General features: G+C 35.0%; 1 protein-coding gene across 1 annotated transcript in view; it reads right to left on the reverse strand.

The window, feature by feature from the left end:
* znf407 (zinc finger protein 407) overlaps nucleotides 1–26,193 on the reverse strand; it is a 259,450-nt gene that overhangs the window by 217,435 nt on the left and 15,822 nt on the right. The window contains exon 3 of the mRNA XM_066716068.1: nucleotides 19,399–19,513. Within this exon, the coding sequence (XP_066572165.1) occupies nucleotides 19,399–19,513 (115 nt within the window). The remainder of the gene's footprint in view (nucleotides 1–19,398; nucleotides 19,514–26,193) is intronic.

Genomic DNA, 26,193 nt, shown 5'->3' on the forward strand with positions numbered 1-26,193 from the left:
CATCAGATTTTTTTATTTTTTTATTTCAACAAACGGCTGTATTTCAACATAAAATTTATTTGAGACTAATTACTTAACCCCCCTTCTTATTTTCTAAATTGCAGTAATTGACACAGCTTCTCACCCTTCAATCATGTTTTTGCAAGCAGAAAAAATATACAGATTTTTATGTTCTTTGTTTAATTCTAGCATTATGTTTGACAGGAGAAACAAATATGTCTATATAGTGGCAGTCAAAAGTTGTCTTAACTGGAATCTCTACAGTTGTCTCTAGGCTGAATTAGTATTCATCAGACACATATATAATTGATAAATAAGTATAGTTAATTAACAAAATGTAATAAATTAAATCACTAAACTAACTTACATTGTGTGTGTGTGTGTGTGTGTGTGTATGTGTGTGTGTGATGTATATAAATGAATACTTCAGTTACTGACTGTTAAATAGTTTTGTTTTATTCAGCTTAATATAAAATTATTATTATTATTATTATTATTATTATTATTATTATTATTAATAATAATAATAATAATAATAATAATAATAATAATATACAATGAAAAGAGGACCTTATGTTCTATTTACTGAGTGAGTCTTAGTCACAGAACATATTGGATATAAAAACCACAATTCCCCGGATCAAGTTAAATAAAATAATAATAATAATAATTTCAAAATTGGCCCATTTTGCTGTAAATATCCTTAATTAAAATTACCCATATTTTCGCTTTTATTAGAGTACACCACACATTACACTTCAGCATTGGTTTCCTATGAGAACTAAACTGAGCAGTCCACTATACACTTGATCAAACAATCCATCCCTATGCGCATTAACACGCTGCGTTGACTTGCCACAGAGCGCTGGTCTTTTGTTTCGTTCTTTTGTTTAACCTATTTGTCAGGATTTTACGAGCCGTTACAGAGATGGCGAAGACCTGGGCTTCCCATTTAGCAAGGGATTAATGTGTGAGGGAGGTGCTGATACAGCTAGGCCCTTCCCTTCGAAAGCAATAAAGTTATGTCTTTAAGGCCATTCTACCACATTAAGAAAACACAAGCAATGTCCCCTTCCCTTTAACTCCACAGCCGGTGCAGAGCATTCAGACACTTGCTAGTATCCGAAGGGGGTAATTTGCCTAGTGTTCCATGCCAGGGCACTGATCTTGTGACCCTTAAACAAGCCCCTGTCGTTTCCCCTTCTTCTTTTAGATTATGCCCTCTTGATTCAATCTGAGTGAGTTCTACAGAAACTTCAAGAGGAATTTGGCCCCTGATATCCTGACTTATGTGGATATGCCAAAAAAAAAACTTTTAAGAAGGGGGCTCTGCCGTCAGAAGAGGTGTAGATATATTTAAAACAAAACAAAAAAAAATTCCAAGCAACATGCATCACTACCAAATACCCCCCGCTATGCAACTGGGTCTTTCTGATTCAAAATGAACAATGCTGACAATAAAACAAAAAAGAACTAAAACGCCCATCTGTAACAATATATATTTAAAATGTCCATTCCCATTTAAAGAACTGTTAATACCAGGGAAACTTTTTTCTTCAAAATATGCATGAAGCAATGCCCTTAAGCCCCTCAGGAATCAACACACAAGAATACTTTTAAAATTGGTTAAAGCACTATTCTATGATCCATTTAATAGTTTCTTGTTCATTCTCCTTTTGCTTCACTCTTACAGCTGACAACTGCTCTGTGCAATGGTACTTCTGTTATGGCCACATTGTTTATATAGAAAGCTTCTAAACATACAGCCTTTTAAGGACAACACAGATTTGTGAAGAATTTTGTTCATAAATGCTGCTGGTAAATGATCAGATTGACAGACTTTATAGAGGCCAGCGGGAGGATACATATATTTTTAAAAAGTATTATTATTGTTTATATGTTTTATTATTTATTGTCTTGGAGACAGAAATACTGTTTATTATTTTCTCTGTTGAACAGAAAATAAAATCCCCTTTACCAGTGTGAAAATCATAGAACCTCCATAGAAACCTCTGTTGCCATCAATAACATTTGCTAGTAGAGCTTAATTTTTGTTTTTTTTATTTAGGTTTTTGTTTAAAACATACTTGCAATTTTAATACCTTTAAGTGCTCTTTTTCAAAAGAGGTGTGACAATTCTTTCATTATTTTTTTAGTGTAATAATAAAACTACAATGTTAAAGAAAACGTATTCTTATTTCTTAGAATACATATATAAATTGTATCTACCTCTGAATATGTAAGCTTATTTTTGTTTTTGTTTATGGTTTCATAATACCGATAGATCCATATAATATTATAAATTCAATAGGTAATTGTGTTCCTAACATCCAAGCTCTTCTCCTCCATTTTGGACTGTACACTTCTTGGTTTTATTTCTTCTTTGCCTTTTGTGGAGAGAGTGTTGTGAAATACTGCAAGCTAGATTCATAGCCACAGAAGCTGATAAATAGGAATTGGAGGTACTTCTTCCTAAGCCTTGGATTTTACTCCTCCTTTGGGAATGTGAGACACTGGGATGTGCTAGTGTATGCTCATATTCAAGGACATGGGAAACATCACTCACATCATATTATTTTCTCATATTTAAAGTTAGAGGCTACCGTGTATCAGGGGTGTCGTATATTTCTGTGGGAGTTTCTGGAAACAAAATGTATTGTGATTTCATTGCGGGGGAAACATACATTGAGAATGAGAAAAGAGGTGGAGTGTGGCACAGGATTTTATATGAGATCTTTTTCACAAAGTATTTTTACGTGACTTTTTTAGATAATCAAGTGAGATATCACTAATGGCATCTGAAGTGTTTAGTTTTTAGCACTTATTGCAAAAAATGACTAAGTAATTCCTAAAGAATTCATTCATTTTCAACTAGTATAAATATGCTCTTATCACTAACTATAGTAGTTAATGATTAGTTGTATTAATAGTTATAATAATAGTAATAATAATAATATTGTTTCAAATTTTCTGATTACATGGTGCACAGGCTGATATGCTCAATGTATCAAATACCATGTGTGAAGGCAATTTGTCATGAAAGCTACACCCCTAAAACCAATTTCTCTGATATGGTGTGTTTTATGACAAAATTAGGACATCTTTATTTTCTATAGTTCATTGCATAAGCTGAGGTCTAGGAAAAACTTTGTATAAAAAACTCAACTTCAGATATTTTAAGGTACAGCCTATTGTCAACAACTATGGGAAACATGTATGTCCTATTTATGTATTCAAGACCTTTAAAAAAGAATAACTATGGCAATTAGACCAGTCATTTAACAGCGGGTTGAAAAATGATATCACAAATGAAGTGCATATGGATGTCTCAGCCTGGTCTCTACTGAATATTTTGTCTACATTATAAAAGCCCCCCACACCAATTGGGACGATTTGGCCTTGTTAAGAACACTGCTGAGGTGAGCTTGAAGAGCTATGAGAGAGATCCAGCTGTAGCCAGGGCACTTCATCTTCATCTCTCAAGACAATGAAATCTAGAATTCCTTAAAAAAATACAAGAACTGCAGGAGTGTGTGTGTGCGTGTGTGTGTGTTAGAGAAAGAGAGGTCAGTAGTTAAAACAAAACAAAAAATAGAGATGGTTCTGTTTTATAAAATAAATGTTAACATATTAGTACATTACTATTATTATAAATAGTAGGCTAGTAATTGTTGTAGTATTTGTCTGATGCCTTTATTCAAGCCAACTCACAAAACCATATGCATTATAATCTTGCAAGGAAATAATTTTTCAGAAAATATGCATATGTTAGCTGCGGGTACATGGTGGGTACAATTTGAGCTCAGCACAGACTAACCTTGACCGAGATTCTTCATCGAATACAAGCATATTGTACCCATTTTCAAATGACAGTTACTTGTTTCGGTTTAAATAACACAACAAAAATAATTGTACCGTATAATAATGTGGATGGATTAAGCTTAATTTTCCAGAAGGAAAAGACCGTAGGAGTAAGAATTATTTAGTAGCAGCAAATTAGAAATATTCCCTTAAGATTGTAAGTAAGTCTTCCTGATTTGCTGCAAGTGTTAGATAACTATATGCTAAACATTCTTTCATTGAGCAAAAATGAAAACAGAAATTATCATGATCAACCCTAGGCTTGCATATTTAGCTGCCACAAACCAGTTGGCATCAGAAGTAAAGTTGAGAAACAATAAATATGCTTTTTATTTAATATGCTAGTCATTAAATACCATGAAACATTACTTCCCTAACTTTGGTACGCATTTGGATAACTTCCTTGAACCACAATGAATGTCACTATTAGCCTAATGTTATAATCAATTAAACTGAAGCAATATTAGAATTTACAAAAATAAGTCATTCAACTTCACTTGCTGATACTTGCCTTCTCTTTACTAGGAGAATAGGGTCACATCTATCAAATGTTTTGCCTGCCTAGAAAGAGACAGACCACTCTCACAAATTATGTAGAACTCTAAACACATACTTTCTCTCTTGGATGAAAGGTTTTGTCAGAGTATGAGTTATACACCAATTTCCATACAGATGTGATACAGCCATTTTACTGGAAGATACTAAGAGGAAAATTCAAGAGTTACAGAAAGACATGGTAAAGATCTCTGCCCTATCAAAATCAGTAGCCTTAATACTGGGAAAATACCATGGTGATAGAACCCCAAGCACAAAAAGCAGCAGACACAAACACATCCAGTATCTTGTCCTCTTGAATCGTACAAGGTCTGAGGTACACCGTCATGCACAAGGCTGATATTTGTACTCCAGGTATTCTAACAAAAATGTGAGGAAATGTGGAGGGTGGTCAATTGAATTGGATAGGTATGTGTGTGATAATTTAGAGCTTAGGGCATACATCCTGCTAAACTACATTTCCCAGGAGTTAATGCTGAGATTCACCTGACCTCCAAACACAACCCTCCCTCTTCTCTGTTTTGTAATGACCTTCAGCATTCACACCCAGCAGAGGAACATGTGTTCCGTTTCAAAGCAGTACATTACTGCCATTTGAATACATTCCAATCGATACATTCTGCATTAAAGAGATTTTATCCAATGTGCTGCTGGCTAAAAAACATAATAATCACAGTGTTTTTTCACTTAACAAAAGAACTATAAAAATGAGGGGGGAGAAAACAAAGTGTGAACATTTTCAGGAAGGTCTGAGTCAGTATAACAGAATCTTGCATTCAGAAAATCAACCTGTGCATTTTTGTATTATATATTATATAAGTCTATCTAGTTTAAATCCCAAGAGGTAATTGTAAGAACGTCATTTCAATTATGATGATCGCAGTGAATGATTGCTTTATTTTTTATCACTTCCCCCATTTCTTTTTAATAATTCTTGCCACCAGCAAAAGCATATGAAAGCATTAGGGTTTTAGCTGTAGCGAGTTGAAACCAGATGCCATTCTTTCCCCAATATCAAATTTCCAGAGCAAACTCACCATGAAATAATCTATACCTACAGGAAGTCAATTAAAATGTGCCAGGAGAGATTAAGAACGCGGTGACAGCTTTCAGTGGTCCACACGTTAACACCACCTCAGCATCACTATACCATTAAAACTACCATGAATATTTAAAATTCCAGCAGCTAACTATTCCACACAAGTTTGCAAAATACCGTAATGTCCCTATTTGTTAAAAGTGAGTTCACTCTGGCATCAATTAAATCATGAGCTGTCATGTTGATTGCTTCCTTTGTTGAGGGACAGCACATTTCCATCTAAGGATCAGCTTGGCTTTATATCACCGTAAGACAATTCATAATTCTGAGCAGCAGAATGAATGCACAAATTACATTCTTCAACCTTTTACTCCCACTAAATCTTTCCCTTTTTCCACTTTGCTGAGCCTGAATATTTTATTCCTCCATCAAATATGCATCCCATTAATTAAGTTAAATTACTTCTGACTGCCAAATATTCTCTGTCGATGACTGTCAACACAAAATACATGGCTGTGAACTTCTAATGACACAGCCTCACTTAAACATGAGTTACAGCCTTCATGGCTGCATCTACAGGCAAATTATCAGTCTCTTCTTCAAAACGGGGTCTGAAATTAAATGCTGGTTTCTTTTTCTTAAGCTTTTAACAAGTACACAATGGATGACACACGTACTTGACAAAGCAAGAACTGCAATTTTAATTATATACCTTTTCCTCATCTTTTAATTGCTGTTGTTAATCAGTCATTAACTTCTTCCCCTAAGTGTAAGATTCCTAAATCTCCCACAACACATTTCAGCTCAATAAATTCCATAGTTCTTCATCCCTAACATGTAATTTCATCTATTTTTAAAACTGTCATTTTTCCAAACAGGGTATTTTTAATTTGTTCTTCGAGGTTGACAGTAACTGGTTTTTAATCATAACTTGCATAAAATTATCACTCTCAAATCTATCAAGACTAAAATAATTCAAGAAGATGTAAAGGGCTTGTTAGGGAATAATTGTGCTTACTGCAACACTAACATTATTTTAGACTGATTCCAAACAATGCTGACTGAACAACAGTGGGTCTTCTTTCTTTCTCATTATTTCTTCCTTTTGCAATCATTTGCCCTCTGAACACTGAAATAAGATAGCTATTGAGATTAACTGGTGGCATCAGGTTAATTTGATAAGGAACACATACCTAACACTGAGTGAAACCATAAATGCCAGACCAATGAGGCACTGATTGATAGAAATAAAGTAATAAATACACAGCAGAGCCAAGGGTCAAACCTAACCCTCAGAACCCCACAACTGACGAATTCAAATCCAAAAACCTTTAAAATGTGCTTTCCCAAACTTCTAAAACCAAAGAAGGTTTTGTTTGCCTTATTGAACTGAAAGCGGATTAATTCATCCTCAATAATGGAAATCTCAGTTTTGAGGAGTATCCCTTTATGTGTACAAGGATCATGTCTCATTTAAAATCATACACTGAAAACTGTTTTAGTTCTTAATTGCCTCAATAACAATTTATACATAATTTCTGCCCTGTCCAGTGATAAATAGATTGCACTGTATGGTATGTAGTGTAACTCAATTGTGTAAATGATTAAAATTAAACACCTTAATAACTTCTTGTTTTAGGGCATTTTTAAAAGTGTATCTCATCTAAAAACACAGCCCAAATGGCAACCCGAAACACTGAAAAATGATAAAAGTGCATATTCATTTACAAAAATTAAAAACTAAATCAAATTACAATTCCAGTACTTGGGTTTTTACTTGACAAATTACTCTTTTTCCTAATTCAGGCTGTTATTAAGTATTGTTTTCTTGTTTGTTTTTCTTTTCTGTTTTTTTGTGGTTTTTTTGTTGTTGTTGTTGTTGTTGTTGTTGTTGTTGTTGTTTTTGCATTGTGGGTCAAAGGTTTGATTTGGTCCAAGCCAAAACTCACATTACGAAACACAACACACATGTTAAATGTTGTGCAAATATTTGTCCAAAACAATGTTCATTTCTTTAAATATGGCAAACAAATAACAAGAGTTCACACGGATACCAATACAACTCATGCAATGGCTGTAAATGTAAAGCAAAGAAGGGGAATAATGAAACAATTGAGGCTTAAAATGGTTAAACAGGAACTGTTCTAGCTTGGGTGTACTGACATTAAGTTATTACTACATGTTCATACTTAACAGAACATGCATATGTAAAACTAGGTTTCATCTGAAGAAGAGAAATCATATTTTAAAAGAATGAATTACCTTGTTGATTACAGTGAATAACCAGTTGTGACAACACCAAATAAATAAAAATAAGTAAGCTATACATTAAGAAGTTTGATTACATTAAAAAACCTGGTCTTTTTCATTACGTTCACTCTACTGTACTGTTACCATGCAATTACAATCAGTGAGCTAGCTGATTATTTATGACAACAGTTGTTAGGCTCCCCAGAATACATGTCCCATGTGAAAGGTCCTTTGTAACTAATGAAGTGCCTGGAAGCTTTAGATTGCTGGGTGGTTACAGAAACAGAAAGATATTCAAATCAGACACAGCTCTGACAAGGCCTGTTTTTTTGTTTTCCTGTTGCTCTGAGGAAGACAAATGAGTTGACGCAGTTGCATGATGGTTCTGTAAACAAAATGGTTCTATAAACTGGGTTTGGAGGCAGACGTCTTATTGGCTGTAGCTTTGGTCTCTAGTCTCTGCAGTTGCCCTCTTTAATATTATATATTTTTTTGCAGTAAAATGACCTTGAATATCTTAGTGTTTTGTCATTCTTGAGTATACAGAAGGATGAAAAGTACTATTCCAGAATATTTCAGTTTCAACATATAGGCTATAACCAACAACAAACATATCTGTTAAACCTCGGTTCACTTACTGTCCCTTCACTGAGTCATTCTCTGTGCTTGCGCTCCATGAAAAACTCTAAATGTATGTAAGGAATTTAAATTACCCACTATGCCATGTAATCCCATTGCCCAATTAGTCAATTTTAGTATTTGCTGTTGTTACAAAATATGACACAGCATGCATGTCACTAATGCTTTCCAAAGTTTATGGCAGTATTCAAATGAACCTGACTTTACTTATTTTCCATCCTTCTCACACAATCATTTTCAGTTCATGAATGTAAAGCACAACAAGGTAGTCCAAGCCAATGTTGAAAACCAGTGTTACTTGGGAGAGAATTTAAATGGGAGCTGCACCTTCCTCAGAGGTGTCATTGATATATTATTTATTCTAATGTCTGACTGAGTGGCTAAGATGGAGTCAAACACTGTATTAAGTTTATAAATAAATATTACTTTACTTTACTTTACTAAAAAGTCATCAGTGACTTGAGCTTGCCCCTGGAGGGAAGCACTGTGATAATACAAGGCATTGAGGTCGTTTATTAGCATTAATAACGTAACATTAGATCTTAAAAAACTGAATCTACAACTTATTATTTTAATCACAATAGAAGTTTCCCCTACCTTTTCCCATAGTAAGCTGCAAAATGTACATAGCAAGGACTTTCACTGACTCTTTGAATACAAACCTCTTGGTTAATATCAGTCATGTTACTGTTTCTCTGTAGCTCTTCCATTGTTGGAAGTCGTTTTCCAAGATTCTTCAAGACCTGTGGGAACCCTGTAGTGCACATATGACACATGTGCATATGTTTGTAGGGTGACCTGTGTCTCCCTAATTCCATAATACTACAGTTTACAGAGGGCTGGAGCTAACGAAGTGTCCTGAATTATTCACTTACAACCGGACACCACATGGAGCTTGCATGACTTATCGGCACCCTTAGCTCCCTCTGCTCAGGACAGGTCTAAAAGTAACCAAGAATGACATTTAAACACTGGAAAGCAGGGATATAAATCTGCTCAAAATTGTTAAATTATAATTAATCCCTCATTTCCGACCAAAACTCTCCCCCTTGGGTGTCACACACTTGGTAATAGTCTTCTTTTATGTACAATCTTTCATTTTAACAGCAACTATTTTATCAGGTTGTAAGTTTAAGTGGACCCTCTTTTACTTGCTGTCCTTGGGGGACATGGAAATTGCCATGAAGGGCTATGAGTTATTGGAGTGTCAAGCAATTGTCTATAATGGATGCAGGGAGACAAACCCACATCATGAGATATCAGCATCCGAGCTATTGAGGCATAAATTAGCGAAAGGTCCACTTTTCTCCTATTTAAAGAACTGTAAAAATTGACTGCTACATTAAATTGTCCACATCATATTTAAAAAATACTTATTTTTAACGTATAGCTCAGAGGCATAAAACTGCAGTTTTAAGACGAATGATGAAACGGATCCGATAAGCGTGGAAATTCACATTACATACTCAGATGGACAAAGCCCTATCATCACCGCAGCCAAGCACTGACAAATAAGAATATAGGCATGGGTACTACCAGTGACGCTGCCGTTTAACAGGGCTGTGGGCAAAATGGCGTAAAAAGAATAACAACACCACAAACCAAGGAAAGCACATTTCCAGTTTAGTCAGGTCTGTTACAACCTCACCGGGTTCCGATCTGGTTATGACAGGCAACGGGGATAGATTACCAACACACTTACACTAAGTAGTTTCTGTATTACTGCAACCTGGGTCATTTGCCCATTCTAATAAGGGGAGGTTAATTAGAAAGGCAGCCTATTAGCATACATGTCAAAGAACTGGAAGATACCATGGTGCACACATTTATAAGATGAACTGTACACTGAATGGGAATAAGACCTGCACAAGGCAAAGGGCAGTGCTTGGGTTTAAAATCACAGTATCATTAATGTCACCTCACAGGTTACAGTTATTGTACTGTTAAGTTTTCTTTTTTCTTTCTTTTTATGAATTTGTTAATTAAATTACAGTTGTCTAGAGGGTGCAGCAAATAAAATATTAATATTAAAAAGGTAAAGCAGTACAAGATTTGTGGAAACAACAAGCAAATGCAAGCCAATTGAGATGTTGTCTTTTATATAAACAAAAGGAAAACATGTAGAGGAATCAAATAAAAAGTACTTTAATGTACAAGAAACAAGCATGACACTCCTGATTAACTGGCCAAAAGGCAGGTTGTAGGTAGGTTTTTTTAAGTTCATGTGGCCAGTGTGCAGAGGGATTTATTCTGCTATATGTCGATACCAATACAATACTGTATTTATAACATCAATTTAAAAAATAAATACTCTAGTATCTGCCTCACTTCACTGCCAGATAAGAAAAATATGATAATATCCATATCATTTTAACAAGTGCAGTGTGAACAAACACATGTGCTAATAATCCTAACCCAACCAGGCAGAATGCTGCCATACTCTGTAACCTTACTTGATAAGGGACCTGGAATTATATTACATCATAATGCTATGTTGTCTCTTTCAGGGTAATTCTGTTCCCATTATGGTAATTTCATTAAGGCAATACTAAAAAACATAAACACAATGCATTTTAAAAGCTTCTCATATGTAGTCCTTAACAGCAGCACAAAACAGCATTTTTTAAGTTTTATTTAACACTAAAATGTACCTATCACAATGTAACAAAATATGTTTTATTATTATTATTATTATTATTATTATTATTATTATTATTATCATTATTATTATTACTAATACTATTTGTTTACTTTCTGTATTTGGTCCATTTTTACATACACTAATCTATAAACATCAGCTGAAGGCAACTAAAACCTACAACCCATTATGTACAACTTATCATATTATAAAGACTAATGGGCTATAAAACTGTCGAGTTCATAAAAACAACTGTCGTGCAGAGAACCAAAACAAAACCAGTCTTATGAATGTAGACAGTTGTTCCATTAAATGACATAAACAATTCACTTTTGACAAAACAGTTCAATCAGCCTCCTATCCTTTATAAATCCAAGCTCTCAGATCCTCGTACATCGGTATGTCTAATTTAAAATATATATTTAATAACACATACATTTCACTGTGTCTACATTTCTATCAGATCTATTTTTCTACCATAAATGTATCATAAAATTGAAAATGTGAAAATGAAACACCCATATGTACCTCATAACTGCAAATATCAAAAAGCAGTTGATTTTCCTTCCCTTAGAGGTGAGAAAGTTGTACATAAAGAGACATGATATATTCATGTACCTAGTAAACAAGTAAATATCAATAAACATGGAAACTGGAACAACTAAAAAGTACATTCAATACAAAGTAGCAAAACATATGTATTACAATATATATTTCAATCATATTAAACTAACAAGAGCCTTGATTAAATCAAAACATTGACCCAACCCAGCAAATTTCAGATTACAAACCCAGTCTTTACAGTTACTTTTGGTTTGCCACAGGTTTCTCTCTTTTATCCTCGCACCCACCATTGGCCACCCATGGAATATCAAGGACAAAACAGAGCACACATACAACTGGGTCTGCTAGCTGGGCCATTTTAATACAGATATAGCCTTATATAGCCTAGACTACTGGTATTTAAACCATGCACACGTAAGTTTAATAGGGACACTGGATGATTGTACAATTTTTGAGGGATGGTAATTATTATACAGCTCTGGAAAAAAGTAAGAGACCACTGCAAAATGATCAGTTGCTCTGGTTTTACTATTTATAGGTATCTGTTTGGTAAAATGAACATTTTTGTTTTATTCTATAAACTACTGACAACATTTCTCCCAAATTCCAAATAAAAATGTGTAAAAGGCATTCACGTTTTATTTTCATAATCTCAATGTTCAAATAAAAGTACAGTAAGACTATGAATCGGAAATGCATTTTATAATAGAAGCCCATTCCTTAAAATTCATATGCATTGTTCTGCATTTTTGTAGAGTTAATAAAATAAATATATTAAATAAAAAACATGATATGGTGTAATGGAGGCAATAAGGTTATATTGCAGAGCTTTTCAATACACAACACCTCATTGAATTCAAAAAATAGTTTGAATTTTTGTTTTGTTTTGTTTCTTCTATTTCTTAGTTTACTTATTTGATTTATTTCAGTCATTTTATAATTAACAAATTTGTAATATTTAAACATCAGCTCAACAAAGCACAAACTGTTTAATTAATTATTTTCCTTGCTCGTACAAACTCTGCTAAATATATCATTGCCGCCTTAATTTTCACATTTTGCAAATGGGCAATAACCTAACAAATGCCTTCCAGAGACAGCCAATATATTGTATTCATTGTTACTGTAGTTATAACCCTCAGTTCAGCTTTTATCCTACAATTCTTTCCTACATGCATCATGTGTCCTTAACTTGGGGAGAAAAAATAAAGCTTGACTAGGGGATAAGATTTAAGCATAACAGTAATGTTATTTAATACAAAATAAATAAAAGATAAAAGATATTACAAAGTAACAATGTCACTAAATAAGAAACCTAAGGACAGACAATTACGGTTTAGCAATCATGCCATAATAAGTCTTCATTCTAGCTGAATGTTTGAGGATTTACTGGTCTATAGATATACAAAATATAAACATGTATACCCACAGATATATCACACGTTTATAAACATAAACACGCACACACACACACACATATATAAGTATATATGCATACATCCATTTATTGAATCAAAGTGACACTGAATCCATCATAAGAGAGGCCTTCATTATTTCTTAATGCCTCCAGTGCAACTGAACTTTTTAAAAACCTCCCTTGTGGCATAAACAGGGTATTCCACAAAAAAGGAAATTATTTCCACAGATACCATGATTAGAAGGATATCATTAGAACCAGAGAATCATTTTGTTTAATCAAAATACTGGCTCATTTAAATATTTACCGAAATTAGGAATCTTGAATGAATTATGCAAAAAGCCTCACAGTTCCTTGCTGGTTAAAAGTAAATATTTAATATTAATCCCTGCTGTCTGAAATTATCTAACGCTTTGCATTTCTAAATATTTTTCAGCTTATGAAAATTGCTAATTTCTGGCACTTTAGTTTATTTGCTTTAAGACTTTGATTTGGATAAATTGGGCTCTTAAGTGTTCCATGCTTTGTAAAACTCTGCATGTTGTACTCTTCCCTACAAATAAATGGCTTCTACCATTAGAGGTTTAAATAATGCAATGTATTTCATGCTCAGCCTGAAGCGGGATTCCAATGAAGTTGCTAATGCACGTAATGATTAAGTGTAACTCAAATACTAACTGTGTTGTTGAAAACCTGACAGGCAATAATTTGGTCTATTATATTCTGCCATTTAATTGCCTGCTACAGACATTCTTTGACACATTATGAAGCAATGATTTACAATTATTCGGGCTGCAAAGATCAGAGAGTGACATTATAATCATCTACATAGGGATCCCTTCTCATCTGCAACAACTATTACTGAAAATAAAAATAGTTTTACTGGAGTTTTAACTAGATTCTATTTGAGGATTATAAAATATTACCACATAGAGAGAGGGCAAACAATATGGGATAAGTTAAGTGACGGCTGCTGTGGGATAATCAAGTACAAAGATGTTCATTTCCTGTCAGGATCATGACCGAAAGAATATACATACACACACACACACACATATACATACACACGAGCACATGCACGATCATGCTCTCACACACACACACGCACACACACACAAACACATACTGCAATGAAGGAAAAGCAGAATTTACAGCAGAACCTGGCAATCACAATATGGCTTAAAGATTCCAAAGAGCATTCCCAAACTAACTTGAATGTAAGTATGTAATGTTTAGAGTGTAGAGTCACCTTGCTTTTGTAACTGAAAAATAGAAGGATTTTCTTTCTGAACTCCTTGGAAATTGGACGCGGCTTTCCAAATTAAATCTAAAGAATGCAAAATTAAAAACAGAAAACAGCCACAGACAGTTTGTTTACATTAGAGATGAAAGTATATTAGCTAGCAATATTAAACCAATGTTTCACAGTGTTCAAATTCAGTCTTCCTACTGCATAATTTAACGTACAAAAATGACCAGAATATCTTTGAGGAATGGAGGAGAAAGGGTCAAAGTTTGCAAAAAGTGCTGAATCTGTGTTTGCTCTTTAAATGATAAAAGAGGTGGTGGGATCCTCATTAAGACCATATAGATTATTTTGCTCGGATATTAGCTCTACACAAGCGGAAATCACTGCATTAAAAGAAGAAAGACAATGTGGGGAAGCCATTAGAAAAGCTAACAGAGATCTGCAGAAATAATGTTGAAATACAACATACAGTGCACTAGCAAGACATCATTTAGAATATGGTTTGCAATTTTGATCACCACACTAGAAGATGGACATTGCTTCCTTAAAGAGAGTTCAAAGAAGTGTGACTACTGTAATCCTTGGTCTCAAAGCAGATAAGGCAAAGGAACACTCTTCAGTCTTTAGTCTTGAAAAGAGGTGATAACAATGTGTTTGATTTGACTATTCAAACTCAGATAATGTCAACCCCAATGAAGCACTTAAAGCTCAATAAAAAAAAAGTGGAAATGTTCATTCAGAACAGAGGTGGGCCTACACCTTTACACAAAGCATTGTGGGGATCTAGAACAATCTTTTCAGCCATATATTTGAAAGTGACTCTCTGGCTTCCTTGCCAAATTGCATAGGTAAATAATAATAATATTAATACAACTATTTATATAGTGTCTTTCATACTAAAAGCAGCTCAAATTGCTGTACAAGAAAATAAAATTGAATAATTTAAAGATTAAGATGGAGAATAAATCATAAAATTCAAAGAACAATAAAAACATCAACAGATAATATTAGTGTTAGAAACAGTCAGTTTAAGAAATCCATTTTGTAAAAAATTGACTTAAGTCTTGACTTAAACAGTAAGTATGCGTCTCCAATAAAACATCATAGACCCCGTTCACACTTGAGATTTCTCATATGTGAACGGGGTCAGTTTTCGACCCGGCCTAATGCGGCCTAAATGTAACTGTGAACGCGCCGGGCCTGGGCCGGCAGAAAGCGTCAGCGTGTGACGCAACTCAAGCCCCGCCCCCCAGAGACGCGGAATAAACACAGAGTAAACACGGGCACCAAGACAGCTCACACACTGCAGGACACAGTATTGTGTCTGTATTGTTTGAATGTCATATCGATCTATAGCCTTAAATGTACTGATACATTTCGCTAGCTCACATCTTTATATATATTAAAAAAGTCTAGGGTAAGTAATGAGTTATAATGTAAACAGTTCAAACTACTCGGTCGATTAAAACAAAAGTGTGTAGCTGGTAAACTTGCTATTGTTTGTTCTTGTACTAAGTATGATTATGACACTGTGAACGGGACCATAACTTTATTAATTATCCGAATTTTGCATTAAAACGATATAAATTTAACCGAAGCAGGTTTCCATTCAAATCAGTGCATTTTAATACGAGACCGGTTATTTACTATGCAATCCGAAATGCAGTTATATTGTGCTGAGCAGTACAATCACAAATGCCGGCGTTAGAGGTAAAAACTGGGCCGATGCACAAATGAAAGCGCTGCTTACAATGTGGATGAAGATACAGTTAAAACACAAACCGCAGGAGCGCAGCGCTGCTGTCTGATAAAACTACAGACGCGTCACAGAGGCTGCTTTCGATGCAGACGATTGCATACTAATAGGATTTCTTGTGATTTAATGCAGCTGTCCTAATAAAGTTGCTTCGCTTTCGGGTGGACTGTATAACAGCACTTTTAGACTTGCAGAATCGAAGATAGACATTTGAAAAGGGAAATATATGAATTTGATTCCCCATTGAACCAGCACATTTTTAATTATTTTAGAAAGCTTCGGCTGCAAATGGTTAAGATTACTTTCAAATAAAATATAGAACCGAACAATAGCCAATCGATATTAATAAGTTGTGATTATAAATACAGCGCATACACCTGTAAGCAGACGCAATGTCCTGCGTCACTGGTTTGTTTGAGCAGATTTGTTTATTCCCGGCATGCATTTGGTTTAGGCCGGCTTTTCGCCCCCATATGTGACGCACTGAGGCTCCTAAAACCGCAGGTGTGAACGGGGTGTCTGAAAAAATCCGGCCTAGATTTGAGGCGGCACAGGGCCGGCCTAATAAGTGTGAACGGGGTCATACATTCCAGTTTTGGAGAATTATAACAAAAAGCTCTCTCTGCTTTTCTTTTGTGCTTCACTCTTGGGACACAAAGTAGGCCCCTGTTAGATGACCTCAGTGGCAGCGCATTGGTTGATATGAAATTAGTAACTCAGTAAAATAATCAGGAGTTTTTCCATTAAGTGCTTTATGTGTTAGGAAAATAATATTAAAATTGATCCTAAAGCACACTGGAAGCCAGTGCTGTGAAGCCAACAATTCTGGGGTCAATTAGCTATTAAAAAAAAAGTATTTTACTTAAAATCTCCAACCATTTGCTACTGGGAGTTCCGTTTTTACTGCCAGCTAAATAATTCTACAGTGATTCATGCTTGAGATGTTCTCTTCATCTCTCCTGTGCCAGCAAGAGGTAAGTGTTAAGCAAAACAATTAGCAACTGGCAACTCCGAATTTGGGTTTTATAAATTATAAACAACATATGATATCCAATTCAAAAAGAAAGTGAGAACTTCGACAAGGTAGAAAAATAGCAAATGATTTTCACCACCATGTTATTCAAGCTGTCAGGTTACTTAGCAGCTTATTCATCCCAGATCCTGATTGAGCCTTTTCTTGATGGAGCTGAAACAATCAGCATCCATAACATGATTTAGCAATTAGTTCCTTACTTTCACCACTATCTGCAGAAGAAGCTGCCTCCCCCTCCCAGATCTGAATCTGCCTGCATTTATTATGCCTTTTGTATATCAAAAAATAATAAGATTTCTAAGTACAAACATCTTCCCATGCTTAAATACAAACACATTTGGATGTAGGAAGACAAGCGTGACAGATGTTGCAAACACAATGCATTTGGGTCTTAATCATTGTGAAATGTCAAAACTTAGCCTGTGTTCCTAAGGTGGTTTTAAAAGGAGAGTGCAAATCGATGTCTTAATGAAAAGTACAGAGATGTGTTAATTTAGAAACAACTTGATGTTTTCACTGAAAAGCACTAGTAAACGATAATTAAGTGAGATGTAAGTTAAGCCATTCTGAGGAAAAGCAATAGGGCAGAGAGTAAATTTAAATATTCAAAAAAATCTAAAATCCACCTAATCAGTATTTTAAATGAAAGGAAGACCAAATAAGTTGCTAAAGCTAGGTTTGGTAGAGGTTTGATATCAGCCTTTCAAGAATTAAACCGAATGTATAATTACAACACAGCAGCTCTGAGGCTATATTTTGCAGAGAACACGAAGTATCTCTTACACGTGATCACCAAATCGGTGAATTTATCAGTTTCAATTAAGAGGCACAAACGTTTAGCATCTCATTTAAATACAAAAAGACAAAGTAAGAAGAGAAAAGCAAAATCCTTAATCCATTTTTGAGCACAGATTCTGAAAAAAATGGTAGATTTTGCACTACTAGACACATCAGTCATTCAAGTACTGGGCAAAGGTAAGATATGGTGTATTAGTCAAGTGATTTGTCAATGCAGAGCAGTTTATAGCATTAACACTTTCCTGTTTTTCCTTGTGTTGCTGTTTTTTATTTTACTTTCAAGTCAATCAAGCAGTAATTTCACACACACCTTTTCAGGTTGGACACCAGTGTTTTGAATTGAACAGATATTTTATACAATTCTACGATATATGGCGTATTTTGGATTCTCTGCAGAATGATACATAGCATGAAAAGTGTTGCAGCCACACATTATGAGGATAAACAGAATACAGCTGCATTGCCATTGCCATTTCCCTGTGTATTAATGATACACATCCCCTCTTCAGTTATTCTTTCAGTGTGGAGAATTCTGTGGAACTATTTTCACTGGAGTGCTTTATTACCATGGTAAATAATATTCTACATACAGCACCACAGGAGACGTAACAGGGCATTAACTTTGCTTGACTTAAGGATCTAAAAACTAAACTCTAAAATCAGAAGGTTAGGCATAATAAGCATGTAGTGCAATAAAATGCCCAAAGCGTTCCAGTGAATAAAAATGTCTTCATCTAACCAACTAGAGGAGACCTAGCAAAATGCAATACAAATACATGTTATACACAGTAACTACCTTAGCTTCCAATTTACTGCATGCAAACACTTCCATTACCAAGTCACTCTGTTGATGTTTGAGTCTAATGGCATGGACTAAATAAAGCAAAATAATACTCTGCAGGCATACACAGAATAATTTTTTGTGCGGGTAAACCAGCAACGACAACAATACGTCAACTTGGACAAAATAAAACACTTTGGATTTAACAAACAAACCTTCATTGCCTGCAAAGAAGCTATCCTGAATTGCTCTGGGTGAAACCTGAGCAGATTTACATTTAAAAAAGTCTACAGAAGAACTTACAAAACATGGAGAAAAAAGACACCTCCCTGCTTTCTCATTAAACCAAGGATTTATTTGCCTCAGTTGTTTACATTATGTAACATCTTGCTAAGTAATAGCTGTGGCAAACAGATGCACTTCAGCTAACCTTAAGTAGAACCGAAAGCCAAACAGTTTATAAAATATTTCTTGAATAAGTGCTAAATTATATATTTATTTATATTTATTTGCTATATGTGAAATCTATAGTTCTCTTTGGCAATGTGAGCGAACATCCTGTAATTTAGTCAATTTACAGATTACAGGTTCAAATTGACCTCGGAGCCTACAAAATTGTTCATTTTCAGCTCAGGATTAGGAGTGGGAGAAGAAATGTCATAACTGTATTTAAAAAATTTACCATAACAATGGGAAAGAAGCTACGCGAGTATAATTTCGAAGCTTGTGGAATGTGAAATTCAGACTTTTAACAACTCATACCCTGTTTTAATTACATTTCTACACACTTGCAGTGAGGAGAATGTCACTGTACTTACCCACAGACGTGACACTTGTATTCTCTCATCCCAAGGTGCCTTTTGACATGATTCCGAGCATCACCCAACTGGGCTGTCGCAAATTTGCAGAGTTTGCACTTGAAAGGCTTTGATCCTTGAAGGAAAATACAGAAATACATGAGAACAAGCACTCATAACAAAGGGAAATAAGCACAATTCTGTTTTGGATGTGATGCAACTTAAATACAAGGGCCTCTTGTGCAAAGTTGGTTTGCTGGAATGTGTCTTATAAAACTAGTATAAGAAACACTAGAAAATAATGGATGTGTTTTTAGGTAACAACAAAAAATGGGTGAAGGGAGAAGAGGCAGTGGAGAATATTGAATTGGTTCAGAATTAATTATGAATATTTTAAAAGATAAGCAAAATACTTAATAGCTCCACATTTTAAGTGGCTGTTTTAACTGGTTTACAATGACCTGGCACCTTTCAGTACCAATTTTAAATATGTGTCTGAAAAATATAAAACAAAATAATATCTTAATTTATCTTTATTGATGTGTTAATAGTTCTTGTTTTTGTGAATACCGTTTTGGACACCCAATAACCATTACCTGGGTTTTCAGGAGTTGTAGTATACTTCTATGTGTTACAAGGAGAGTAAAAAATATCAACACATCAAATAAATAAATAAATAAAACAGACCAAATTGATTAAATGAATACTGAATTTAGCTTTATGCAGGCCTCAGGTGCATAAAATCCTCCCTAGTTTCACTGCACTCTCACTTCAGCTATTGTTCACCAGCTGTGCAAGTCTAACTCCTAGTGATCCCATCCCAGATACCCTTCAATGAAAGGCACTATATACACACATAACAAACAAGCTTCATTCCAAACTCTGCTGCATAATCGTATTTAAAAGGTCAGACAGAATACGTAAATCAATTCTGTACGTTCAGCAGCAGTTCCATCATTATAACACTAATCACTTTGGCTAGGTGTAGGGAGGTTTATTCCTAATTATTGTCATTAATAAGTCAGAAGACTTCAACTGTCTAAATGAAGGAGCATATGGCCCTACCCGCCATTTATCAATAAGTGCTATGCTCTTGTGGAGTCATTAAACGTCTATGGGCATGGATGAACCCAAAAGCTGCGTGGGGTGTACCAGTGGCTGTGCAGTAGCTTTCTGGTTTGTCTGTACGGCCTCACGGTTTGTGGCATCTATGTTAAATAATTCAGTAGCCACCGACACTACTGCACAGAAGACACAAATAAGAACAAATATTTAAAAGTGCCACAGATATTAAAATGCATTTGGATTATATTTAGGATCTATGTTCTCAAAGTAGTACCCATTAGACACCCTGCAATATTTATTTCAGAAACACTTTGCTGATTTGATTAAAGACATTGTGTAGATTATGAATACATTCAAGCACAGTTCACTTACTGAAATCTAAAGTATGACACATAATTTTACTGTGTTAACGAAGAATGAAAACCAACCGTTGCTAACAAGGTTTCACAGCTGTGTGGCAGTGAATGCAGATCTCTTTATTTGGCCATTCCCATCACAAAGTGTAGGTCTCTCTAACACAGGGATGGTTATATCCAGTCAGTTTTATGTGTTTAAATGCCAAAAGGAGAAGGACATTACATCTAACAGGTATCAAATCTTATAAAATTAAGCCTCCATTCCACTTAAATGAGTTCCGTTAAACTGAATCAGCCATTAACGCACTGCCATGTTAAATTAATACTGTCATCTAAATTGGTGATATTAATTTTTTACACTTGAAACCAAGAGAACAAAAATTACTAATTCATTTCCTAAAGATCCTGCATGTTGTTCCCCTTTCTCAGAATTTATTTGCATGCATTTTTTTCTTATTATTATTTTCTATAACCACAATATCCATTACTTTTTGCTTTCAATAGACATCAGTTGCAATTTTCAGGATTTCAGCAACAGTAAAACAGTAGAAGAGGTGACTGATTTTGCAGTGCATGCTGCAGAATGCCACAGCCTGAGGCACTACTGTTTCACATGTGATTTCCACTAAACAAATTGCAGGGTGAGCAGCGCTTTGCCTAAATAAGGAAAAACTGAAAATACTTCAATAAAACATTCTCAGAACATGGCTCAGGTTCAAACAGTTTTGAACACAAGGGTTTATAGAGAGTTTTGGTAAGGTTGGGATTGCACATAAGATGTGTATTACAAAAATGCATTTCATTACAAATTACATCTAAGAGTAAGTGTTCCAGTATCTGTATGTCACTTCGGAGAACAAAGTGCTGATCATTCGACCTCAATGCACACCTTTATGTCATTTCTGACAGGAAAAATAGGAGGCTGTCAAAAACAAAACATTACATTTCACAATTAAAAATTAACAGGGACAAGAACAATGAAGAATCTGATCCATAAGATGTTTTAGGGGAAAGTATTAATAAAACCGTAGTGCCACTCATGTCGGTTCATGTCATAATAATACTTTACTAATACACAAGTACCAACACATGAGGACATATAAACCTTAGTTTTAGAAACTGTGATAGTTGTCCTTTAAGTTGAATACTAGTAAATGTGTGGAGCACTGCCACTAATGAAGGATGCCAGAAGTGCTCTTAGTGTCATATCAACACAGGAACTCAGTCAAGCAAAGCAGGCCTAGGGCTGGAGACCCCCTGGGGTCCTCAGATACAGGCCAGGGGGTCATCAGAAAAGCCTGAAAAGATCTCTTCCAAGAACCTGTCATGTCAAATCTGCATACTCGTTGAAAGAAGTCAGCTATTGTGAATACAAATGGAAATATTGTATGCCCTGGTTGGTATATGGAATTTTATATATGAACTGTGTAGTTAGTTACAGTCAGCTTAAATTGAAAATCCCAACCTAAACTTGATAACTTGCACAGGGGTTTCAAAAACAGAACGGTCTGAAATCCCTTGGTAAATGTTTGCCCATGACCACAAAAGATGTGCCCTGATAAAAGTATAAAGAAAACTAAATTGTGGACACCTGAAGCAAATTACTGGTCCCTGCCAACTCGCCAACTCAATAATTGTGTGAGCAACATGAGTGCAAAACAAATGCCAGGAGAATCAGTTATTTATTGTGGGCCCTGAGTGAGGATACAGGAGGATAACCCAAATTAACAAATTAATCTACAACAAATTTTACATTCACCATTGACTAAATTGAAAATTATCTGGTTCAAAAACATTTTGAAAAACAGTTAAGAAGTACAGTATTTTGTTCAAACCAGAGACATGTTCCAACAGATTGCTTTCACATTGAACTAGAACAGCTGAATGTGACCCTAACAACATCCTAATGACCATTCCCAGTTTAGAAACATATCAGGTTACCTACCCTACAGCAATTAAAATGCATAAAAAATCTTAGTATAAGAGTCTGGAATAAAGCTACTTTTGTAAACAATGCCGCAATATTGGTAAATCTGATCAGCACGATATAATTAGAATATGTCTAAAAGGTACAGGTCAATAGTTTAAGGAAACAGGCTATTTCTACAGTAGTTACATTGCAAGCTTATTATACAGAACCTCCAAAGCTCTTTGCTGAACTAGAAAACAAAATTGACTGAATGAGAAAAAAAATTGCCAGTTATTTTTGGCAAGCCCACTACTTCCTGACAGGCTTATTTATGCTAACTTGAGGCGTTCTCTGTGCTTTGCAGCTAGATCTAAAACAGTATACCCGGTTTTCAACAAGCTAGACTGTAATGTTTGAATTCAAAATACACTTTACAGTGAGACGTTGACCTTTCAGGAAGGCAATACAAAACAATCTTTGATAGTGTCATCATCTTACAATGTGAAGAGGGGAAATAAAAACAGTGTCCATCTTTCACAATGAAGATGGGCATAAATGCACCCATTTGGAAAATATGACATATAGGGAATGAAATCCCATTGAAATTAATTACATCAATGCTGATGCATATGTAATATCTTGAAAAATTATATTTGTAAATTTAACAAAACGATTTAAACTTCAAGTATCACTATGCTGCAATTTAACGAAACAACTCGTCTGTATCTTTCCATATATTCATTTACTTTTAAATTTGTTTTCAATAATATTGTTATTTTACAGATGAATCACTATATCAAACTATCCAATTTGGAAAGGTTGGTTGGGTGTAAGTTTAAGCTGGTACCTCAGGAACCAAACAGTCATTTATTGATGGCCACCTCACATCTTGTTTCTGCATTAAGTTGATTTTAAAAGCAATTAATACATATAGTCAAGGAAGAATAATGGAATACATTCAGCTCTTAACCTGCTGGACATTTTGAAATCGTACAAGTGACCAGTGCAAACCTATTTTGCATTATAAACGACAAAATAAATCTTAATGGATTAAGAATGATCAGCTATCAACACACAAGGGAAATTAAGTGCTGAAACGCCTACATTGATTATTTTAAATTATTAGCCTTACTCTCTTTTGGATTTCTTATGCTTTTAGTGTGCTTTAACACATTTACAAGACTTATTGACTATAATTACAAGAGAATTCAAGTAATGGACACATCAATTATAAGCCCAGTGTCTTGACCAGACATTGCATGAAGAATCCTAAACTGAGCTCCATTAGCATTTTTCTCAACTGCACGATTCTTTTTTTTTTTATCCAGGCAAAGAAGTTACAATATTTAGTCAATTTTAATTCATAAATTGTAAATTATGTTTTCTGAACGAAAATAATTTGTCCTGACAATCAATGTTACACTTACAGGCACATTAGAGTGCTAATTAAGTGTGTGCAGGGGAATGTATTTTAACTGTAATGATAGCTCTATAAGCTAATATTTAAAGTCATTTTCCCATTTTCTGTAATGATTGGAGTGTACCATTTTCAAAAGGTCTAGCATACATTACAATTGAAATAACATGACAACTCTGAAAATAGATGGAGTGAACAAGATATATTTCCCATGCATTAGCAGTTTGGTGTATGCCTACCTATTTGATGTAAATTCTTCAGTGATTTTCTAATTTCAATACATACATTTTTAAGTATAGAAATACATAACCAAGTACAGAAAATTTTATTATAAAAACCATATTTTGAAAGTACACCAATCAGCCATAACATTATGACCACTGACAGGTGAAGTGAATTACACTGATAATCTCGTTATCATGGCACCTGTCAGTGTGTGGGATATATTAGACAGCAAGTGAACATTTTGTCCTCAAAGTTGATGTGTTAGAAGCAGGAAAAATGGGCAAGCGTAAGGATCTGAGCGACTTTGACAAGGGCCAAATTGTGATGGCTAAACGACTGGGTCAGAGCATCTCCAAAACTGCAGCTCTTGTGGGCTGTTCCCAGTCTGCAGTGGTCAGTACCTATCAAAAGTGGTTCAAGGAAGAAAAAGCGGTGAACCAGCGACCGCGTCATGGGCAGCCAAGGCTCATTGATGCAGGTGGGGAGCGAAGGCTGGCCCGTGTGGTCCGATCCAACAGACGAGCTACTATAGCTCAGATTGCTGAAAAAGTTAATGCTGGTTCTGATAGAAAGGTGTCAGAGCACACAGTGCATCGCAGTTTTTTTTGCGTATGGGGCTGCGTAGCCGCAGACCAGTCAGGGTGCCCATGCTGACCCCTGTCCACTGCCGAAAGCGCCTACAATGGGCACGTGAGCATCAGAACTGGACCACGGAGCAATGGAAGAAGGTGGCCTGGTCTGATGAATCACGAGTTCAAGGTGTTGACTTGGCCTCCATATTCCCCAGATCTCAATCCAATCGAGCATCTGTGGGATGTGCTGGACAAACAAGTCCGATCCATGGAGGCCCCACCTTGCAACCTACAGGACTTAAAGGATCTGCTGCTAACGTCTTGGTGCCAGATACCACAGCACACCTTCAGAGGTCTAGTGGAGTCCATGCCTCGACGGGTCAGGGCTGTTTTGGCGGCAAAAGGGGGACCTACACAATTGTAGGCAGGTGGTCATAATGTTATGGCTGATCGGTATATTTGATCATATGAAATATGATCATGGACTGTCAGAATAAAGGGAAAGTAGTTAGAAAACTAGATTTCTGGTTGAAATTAAGCGAAGTTTAGTCCACAACAGAGTATAATTTGGCTTTAGATAGAAAATTACTCTTCATAATTATTTACTTCTTGAAAGTTTTGTAGTGTATGTTGCCTGTAGGCCTAATTCTTAACAACAACAAGGACTCTTATACAGGCTATTTAATGTGCTGGTAAAATATAATCATGTGGGACTGCAAAGAAATAAAACTTCCCAGATCATGTCCAAAAGCTTAAAACATAAAACTTCACATCTAAAACTGAAATAAAAATATATAGCCTATACCTTGAAAACTGCATTATGATTAAAACATAAATCAGCCAACCAAATGTTTTGATCAATATTAACAGTGTTTTTATTATACATATTAGGTATGTCGGCCTATTTATTACCTGCATCAATGTATAATCAATCTAACCTGTGTACTGTATTTACCTACAGATTGCTTTTCTCTTGGAAAAAATATTGATTGAAACAGTTAAAAACCCTTATAGTACCATAATTCAAAGCGTAAATAGCGTGTTACTATTGCTTTGGCATTTGTAAGAATGTTTCATATAGGAAATCAAGTGTTTTATTGATCAGTCACTAATTACATGAGCATTAAAGTTCATAAACACCTTTACATGACAAGATCAGACTTCATAGAGGTCAGTACTGATTTTAAAAAGAATAATTTACCCTTAAATAAAAAAAAACTAATCAGTAGAAGTAAGAAAAAAAAAAAAAAGCCCAACCGTCTACATTGCAAT

The sequence above is a fragment of the Amia ocellicauda genome, chromosome 10 (genome assembly GCF_036373705.1).
Source record: "Amia ocellicauda isolate fAmiCal2 chromosome 10, fAmiCal2.hap1, whole genome shotgun sequence".
In the NCBI taxonomy this organism is placed as follows: domain Eukaryota; kingdom Metazoa; phylum Chordata; class Actinopteri; order Amiiformes; family Amiidae; genus Amia; species Amia ocellicauda.